At 39.6% G+C, this 8,093-nt stretch overlaps 1 protein-coding gene across 3 annotated transcripts in view; it reads right to left on the minus strand.

The window, feature by feature from the left end:
* Positions 1-7,527, minus strand: part of cd99 (CD99 molecule) — a 19,932-nt gene extending 12,405 nt beyond the window's left edge. The window contains exons 1-9 of one of the 3 annotated variants that reach the window (XM_037974637.1): positions 7,270-7,527; positions 5,027-5,059; positions 4,873-4,926; positions 3,169-3,201; positions 2,656-2,703; positions 2,495-2,533; positions 1,929-1,982; positions 1,627-1,704; positions 16-906 (exon numbers count right to left, since the gene is read on the minus strand). In XM_037974637.1, the coding sequence (XP_037830565.1) occupies positions 464-906; positions 1,627-1,704; positions 1,929-1,982; positions 2,495-2,533; positions 2,656-2,703; positions 3,169-3,201; positions 4,873-4,926; positions 5,027-5,059; positions 7,270-7,333 (846 nt within the window). In that variant the 5' untranslated portion in view covers positions 7,334-7,527 and the 3' untranslated portion in view covers positions 16-463. Of the gene's footprint in view, positions 1-15; positions 907-1,626; positions 1,705-1,928; positions 1,983-2,494; positions 2,534-2,655; positions 2,704-3,168; positions 3,202-4,872; positions 4,927-5,026; positions 5,060-7,269 lie in introns of those variants that run through there. The other 2 variants (XM_017426354.3, XM_017426355.3) reach the window with 2 other exon arrangements.
* Between the last annotated feature and the right edge of the window lie 566 nt (positions 7,528-8,093).

Genomic DNA, 8,093 nt, shown 5'->3' on the forward strand with positions numbered 1-8,093 from the left:
CAGGAGTTGGTGGATGCTTTAGTCCAGGTCTGGGAGGAGATCCCTCAGGAGACCATCCATCACCTCATCAGGAGCATGCCCAGGTGTTGTAGGGAGGTCATACAGGCAGGTGGAGGCCACACACAATACTGAGCCTCATTCTGACAAGTTTTAAGGACGTTACATCAAAGTTGGATCAGTCTGTAGTGTGTTTTTCCACTTTAATTTTCCATTGATGATTTTTCTGTGAATCTTTTGTCAGCACATTTACCTTTTGTACAGAACAAAGTATTCAATGAGAATACATTAATTCAGATCTAGAATGTGTTATTTGATTGTTCCCTTTATTTTTTCGAGCAGTGTATTTTGCCACTGCATTTTCAAATCTTTTAAAAGTAGACACATTAGATCAGCATCTCTTTTTATGGGACTTTATTTCAACCTGGAGAGACTCACACGGAGAGATAAAGACAATTAGAGTGTTTTATTGGTTAGAGGTCTTTGGCGCTCGGGCCCCGGCAGAAGACGATTTTGCAGAGAACTGCTGTGAGCTTGAATGATCGAAGTAGGGTGAGAGATTAGGGTAGTCATCCCCCGAGACCCGGACCTGGTGGTGGCGTAGAGGACGAGGAAGGGGAGTCCAAAGGAGCATACGAAGGAGGGTGGAGATCGGGGAGGCGGTGGGACGAGACTTGGCTGGCGAGCAGGAGGAGCCGTGGATGGGGAGGCTTATATCCTGCACCTGGATGCGATTTGACAGCTGGGAGCAAGGATCCGAGATGAGAAATGATGGACAGCTGGGTGAGTCTGCCAGGCTGAAATTTCGGCTAGCCTTCACTTCTTCCCAGTTATTAGTGGAAATGCAGCTGAATTCATGGTAGTTTACTGTAGCTTCTGCAGTGAATTTAACATCACGCAGAATCACAACTGAAAAGCAGACATGTGCTTCTGATTAGAGTCCCGTGGCTTTTTTATTTCCCTCCTTTCTTTGTGTTTTGTCTTTTTTTTTTTTTTTCCCTTCTGGAACAACAACTAATTACTTCCATACTTTAACAAAACATCAGTCCAGAAACACAAAACCAGGCTGTGTCTGCTTCTTCTTATAAAGAAGCAAGAAAGTACATAACACTCTTTACTCTCTCTACTCTTCATATTTGTATTTATTGCTGTTATTAATCTGTGATGGGTTTTTTTCTTCCCATAGAAACTGCATCTGGACCACTCCTGTGTATCTGTGTCTTTTTCCTGTCCTCTCAAAGCTGCCGTCTGCCCCTCCTCCTGAGTCCGGTTCTGCTGGAGGTTTCTTCCTGTCAAAAACGAGTCAATCCTTTCTACTCTCATCAACTTTGATGTTCAGGATATGGGACTGTAACAAAGTGAAGATTTGACTCAATCTGCTGGCTTCCTTAGATAGATTTTACCAATTGGCATTTCTTAATAAACTGCGCTTTATTGAGGACAGGAGCTACAGACGCAGAAATGAAACCAAACTGGTTAGTTAGCATCTTCTGATGTGAACCAGGCTACATGCAATCAATCAGACCTTTTGATGGCATCTGATGAAGCAGGTGATGCTTCAACCCACTGCAGCAGCAGACAAATTTCAATTTAAACATGGAAATGTTTAATATACTGCTGAGGTCTTACTTCCTGAGCGACCCCCATCAGGTTTGTAGTCTCCGGCTCCTACTTCAAATAGGTCTGAGTCATCAAATGTTCCACCGCCTGGAAGAAATAATCCATTTCAGCTTTACATCACAATCAATTTCAGGCGGACATTTAGCTCAGGACACGAGGACACCCCCTTCACTATCACCACTGCCACACACTCATCTTCCACTTGGGACCAAACTATGTTATCAATGTTTCCTGGTGACATTGTTAAGGTTAGGGTTAAATTTCTTTAACTGTGTACATAAAAGCCGCCTGAATGAATAAGAAAAATTCACCTCCTCCTCCCTTTGGTGGAACAATAGCAGGCTTGTCAGTTTTGGCATTGGGGTCTGTGGACACAAAGAAATCAAAAATGAATACAGCAACTTATGTGAATGAAAACTGGAAGAGAAGTGACATTTTCTGTGAAAACAGTATGAATGCCGAGTGCTGAGGTGTTAAAGTTAAAACAAGTGGAATGGAGACTAAAATGATCAAAATACAGGCTGAAATGAACATAACAGAGGCTAATATAAGTAGAACACATGCTACAGTGAGCAGAATGCAGCGTAAAATGAGCAAAACAGGGTAAATCAAGTAAAACAAAAGGCTGAAATGAGCAGATAATGAGCTAGAAGGAGCAGAGCACAGGCTAAAACAAGCAAAAGAGGATAAAATAAGCAAAATACAGGCTAAAAGTAGCAGAACAAGCTGAAAACTCAAATAAGGTAGGACAACTGTAGCAGAACAGTAGCTAAAATTAGCAAAGCGGATGCTAAAGCTAATTTTGACTTAGCATTCACACTAATAGAAGCAACAGACATTTAAGTGGTTTCCAGAGGTGTAGAGGTCTCAGATTTACCAGGTTTGAGGGCATCCTCCAGATCAAATCTAAAGTCATCTGTAAGAGAAACCCCAGAGGGTCAGTTTACCTGCATAATCCACCTGCAGGGAGAACTTTTTACATGTTCTCCTGAATTATAAAGTGAAGGGAGCAGCCAAATGTCCAAGAATCCAACTTACCAAAACCTCCAGAACTTGGTTTCTTGGGTTTTTCAGTTGCCGGGTCATCTACAAAAAAAAAGAGTTCTGATTTAAATAATTAGCTGAATAAAGGAGCTCTTTACTGTCATGCATATCTAATAATATGATACTCCAGTCATAAAGCACTTAAATACAGTGGGTTCCAAAAGTATCACCCCTTGGTAATTATTTCTCATTCTTTGCCATATAATCTGGAATTTAATTTGTTTTTTTAATTTGACTCCAAGTAATAATTTTGCACAAAATACTTCCAAATAAATGAGATGAAAAGGAGAAAAAAACTTACATCCAAAACTTGACTGGTTTAAGGAGAAGCAGTTAAGGTTCTGGAATGATCCAGTCAAAGTTCAGACCCGAGTTCAACTGAGAATCTTTGGTTTCTCCTATTAAACTTGATCCATTTGAAGTATTTTGTACCTTGCTGAATATTTCTGCAGCCCACTATATTTATTCAGTATATGCGTAGGCCTAAAAAGGTGACTGGTATTTTACCTGGTCCAAATGCGTCCGAAAGGTCTAATTCACCTGTAAAAGGGAGAAAAATGAACACAAACATGAGTCTAGAGGGAAACAGCTTTAAGCTACCGTTTTGGTAGTTTTCACTTTTCGTCACAGTTTTGCTAATTTAAGCTTTTGTCTGCGGTTTTGCTAATTTAAAATTGTACCTACTGTTTTGGCTATTTTAAACTTTAAATTACTTGTTTTCGCAAATTTAGGTTTTAGCTAAGGATTGGCTAATTTTAGCTTTTATCAATGGTTTTGCTAATTTAAGTTTTTAGATGGTGTTTTGCTAACCTTAGCTCCTTGGCTTGTTTAATTTGAACAATTCACCTAACAAATTTCCAGTAAAGTCATTCAGCATTTACATTGAATTTTTGCAGAAAATGGCATTGGACTCATTGTTTATTTTTCTTTTGTACAGTGCCCTGAGATGACTTGTTGTGAATCGGTGCCACATACATAAATTTCAAGTTTAATTCAGCAGAGTTCTTCAGGCTCTCTGTGGGTGGATTCGGCACCCGTCACCTCCTAAGTTTGAAAAATGCCAGCTCCTGATAGGTGGATGTGAAACCAGCGTTATGTTCTGTAATGGCTCCTCCTTCATCTGCTGCAGCCATTGTGCCTAAAGACACTCGAAGCTTCGACACTTTGTACACGCCAACTCAATGACTCATTTTACATTCTAGTGAGAAATGTTAAACCACATCAATTCAATCTGTTCACTGTGTCCAACACTACAACTTCAGGCTATTAACAAAGCCCTCCTGCCCCTTTCCTATCAGGTCTAAGGACGAGACTGATTACATAAATGAAATCAGATGAAGTGTTTTCCTGTTTCCTAACAGACTAAATGTGTTTTAGGTGGTTCAACCAAAGAATGAGTTTATGTTTTAGATTTTCACATGCACTAAATTTGTTTTAGATCAGTGGTTCCCAAACTACGAAATATCAGCAGAAAAGACTCGTGACCCTGACTAGTTTTGGTTGGACAATGGAAACTTTGCTATTAGGTCAATTAAACAAAGACTTTAAAGACAACTACAACTTGAATATTTCTTATCAACTCCTACTTTTTTATCTCTTGGAACAACTATTTAATATAAACTGAACTAACTAAATTGTTAAAGTTAAAACAAACAGAACAGGCTAAAACCAGCAAAACAAAAGCTAAAAACTAAAATCAATAAAACCACAATTTAAAAGATAAAAATAGCAAAATGGTAGCTATTAGTCCAAATTGGTAAAACTAAACCTTAAAGCTAAAATAAGCAAAACAGTATCTAAAAGCCAAAATTAACAAAACAACAGCTAAAAGCTAAAACTAAATTATTTTCAAAAATGCAATGAAAATGCCAAGTTAGTATAATTTGCAATAGAAGTGTAGCTAAAATCTAAAACCAGCAGAACAGTAAATAAAGGCTACAATTATATAAATAGTAACTAAAAGCTAAAACTACAAAAACAACATGTAAAAGCTAAAAATGAAGCAAGTTTGCTGAACTGGAATTCAAAGAGTACAAAGTTTTTCAAGGATTTGAAGAATTCTCTCTTCATGTTAATAAGAAAGAAGGTACAAAAAGGTGCAAAAATCAAAAGTCATTGCAGTAATGCCCTGAACATGCTGAAGAGTTGTGCTAATAATTAGCATCATATCCAAACAATGGGAAGCTAACAGCAACGTGCAAAAATACAAACCGTCTGTTTTAGGTTTCTCCGGAGGCTTTGGCTGCAATTTTGGAGGCGGCGTAACTAAAAGTAAATAAATTAGGATTATTACAGTGCGTTTGTTGAAATAAAAGTTACCAAGTATGAGTGTAAAAAGTCTTAAGTGCTTCAGAGATATGCTCACCTACATCATCGAAGGCATCAGCCAGGTCAAACCCTGCAGCAGGAGAACAAAAAGAACTTCAGTCACAATTCAACAGTTTAAAATAAAACTAAAGACCTGGCACCTTTCAAGGTGTTTTAGACTAAAATCATCTCATGGTGAGAAATGAGGGAGTCCGACTTTGAAAATAATGTTATGCACGATCTCAGAATGTCCCTCTTAGACTATGTGTTGTGAATGACTCATAGTTTCTGCCACACCAGATTTAAGCTTAATAGCTCTAAAATAGAGTTACAGCCATTTTTTTATTTGTTTAAGGTCAGTTGGCTGTGGTAGCCATCTTGAATTAGGTTGACTCCAAACGTTAATTGTAGATGTACAGCCAGTAATTACTTTCTGAAAGTTTCATTAAAACCCATCCAGTAATTCGTGAGATATTTTGCTAACAGACACACAAAGCCACACAGATACAGGCTACAACACTACTGCCTGCCCTCGCATTTCAGTGGTGCAGGATCAAAACAGCTAAAACCACATAGCTTCATCTCCTTCTACTGCTGATGGGTGCAGGATGGCCAGAAGGACTGCAGCTTCTGTGGTCACAGACGTAAAACTCCGACATGGAAGGAATTCTGAGAGGCCCCGGAGAAGGACTTCTGGTTTTAAAGATAAAGCTGCTGCTTCACATCAGATGGAGTCAGCTGAGGTGGTTCAGACACCTGATTAGGGAGGAGACCCTGGGACAGTTTCAGAACTCACTGCAGGCCAGGACTTTGGAATCCTCCAGGAGGAGCTGGATGGTGTCACTGCGTAAAAGGAGTTCTGGGTGTTCCTCCTGGAGACCCCGTTGCCTCGGTGATACAACCACAGATAAGAGGAAGAAGTGGAAGCTCATGTGCGTCGTTATTGAAAAACAGGAAGTCTTACAGTTTGTTTGACGGTTACCATGGCTGCATTCTCATTTCCAAAAATAAACCATGGTTTAGACCATGGTTTATTTTAAATACTCTGGGGTTTTGCCATAGTTCCAAAAACTTTAACCCACTCTGAGATTAAATTGATGATTCACAGCTCGATAAAAACAGAACAAATTTCAGGTGGATTCAGCTTCACCCACCACAGGCTGATTCTGAATTCCACATTAATACGGAAACACAGAAGAGGATTAGGGCCAGAGTCATTTTTTTATTTTTAAATCCCCATAATTCTGACTTAAAACTCACAATTTTGAGAAAAAAAAAGTTTTGTCACTGTTGTCCTGATCATCTTCAGTAAATAAATGTTCTGAACGGTCAAAAATATACAAATTCAATTTGTAAATGCAGTATATTTCTGTGAGAAAATGCAGACTTGCAACATTACTACAACACTCGTCCTTCTTAAGGATGCAGCTGCTGCTGAGCTCCAACAAAACCATCAGATCAGCCTTTCACACCTCAGATAAACTCATCTGAGGGATTTTATCAAAAAGAGAAACAGGCTTTCAAAATAAACAAAAAGAAACAGATCGACCAGTGATTATTTAAAAATAAAAAATTGCACCTCTGCTTTTAGATTTCAATGAGTGAAGTTAACGAAAGAGCGTGCCACATCTTCTGCACGCCTCCAAGCCTGCGGTTAACCAACTCTATCTCTGCATGTACTACAGAAACCTCCTGCAGAGGTTTATCAAGAGTCAAAACTGAAAATCTGTTTAAACTAAAAACAAAATCGAAATTGCCCTAAAAAAAACCCCAGCTATACACAGAGCCATCTCTCTATTATATATAGTTCTGAATAAAGTTTGGAGCCAGCCTACCCAGCTCAATATAGCTGGCACTGCCATTTAAACCTAGGAAACACCAAAATGGTTAAAACTCAGTTCATTTTACAAATACTGAGCTTAGAATTGGTGTGGCTGAGCGGGATAATCTCGCGATAATACATGAGATCGCGGGAACGTGACGGAGAAAAACTTTAATAACAGAGTTAAATTCTCACCCACACACACACAAATCTTATATATATATATATATATATATATATATATATATATATATATATATAGTGAAACTTGCAGCAGAGAGGTTTGCTTGTTTGATGCATTATACAAACAGTTTTACTTTTCTGCTCAAATTGACTAAAATCTTGTTATTCACAAGAACTTCAAAAGCGTCCCACCTTCCTGCCGGCGGAAGCTGTAATTACCCTAAAAGGGCAGTCCACTAAAATACACACCGTGACCATAACGGAGGCATTAGACAACCTATAGTTGTGTCGCTTACCGTCTTGTGTTGAGCTTCCAGGAACAAGAAATAGGAGTAAAAGTGTCCCCAAACAGAACTTCATCGTGGATCTCGGTTTTCCTTCGGAGCTGGTCCAGTTGGTTCGGTCAGGGGGGGGGTCAACCGACGCTTTGGTTGGATTTAGTGTGTGTTTGTGGGCCCAAAGTGTTGGCTGGAGTCCTGTTCCAGCGTGAGTCAGCTCCGCCAGCCTGGGTGTGGTGCAGAGGGAGGGGGGCAGGCCCTGTCAGAGGGCGGTGCAGGCTGGGTTACACCTCAGGGCAAACAACCCTCTCCACCGGCGAAGGACCGGGGAACTGCAGCACAGCAAGGTTTGGTATCGATCCAAGAAAGAGCAGGGCCAGGGTCAACGATACCGATATCGATCCGATCCTTTTAACGAATTATCAATCAATCAAATCAATCAAATTTTATTTGTTGTTGAGGTAAGGATTTTCACCTGCATTCCTCCTCCTTCACCTCACCCGGGCTGGTTGATGGAAAGAGACCATAAGGAGACAATACCTTAAATTTAAATATTTATTTTACCGAAAGCAGAGAGAAAACACCGGTTATTACAAAGATAAAACCAAATGCATTTGGGAGACAATCCTCAAATAAAATGTGGGAAAACACATCACCTCAAAGTGTCAGCAAAGACTGTCTGAGGAAACAAAGGATGTTCTCTGGTTTTAATGCTTCCTTCAGAGGATGTCCCTCTTCTCTGGAGGTCAAAGGGCAACTTCTGGCACCATGGCTCAAATCCAGGGCTTCTAACACATACCTCTCTTTCCAGATAAACTAAACAACTACTTGTTAAAGCTTTT

The sequence above is a fragment of the Kryptolebias marmoratus genome, linkage group LG1, assembly GCF_001649575.2.
Source record: "Kryptolebias marmoratus isolate JLee-2015 linkage group LG1, ASM164957v2, whole genome shotgun sequence".
NCBI classification, from domain to species: domain Eukaryota; kingdom Metazoa; phylum Chordata; class Actinopteri; order Cyprinodontiformes; family Rivulidae; genus Kryptolebias; species Kryptolebias marmoratus.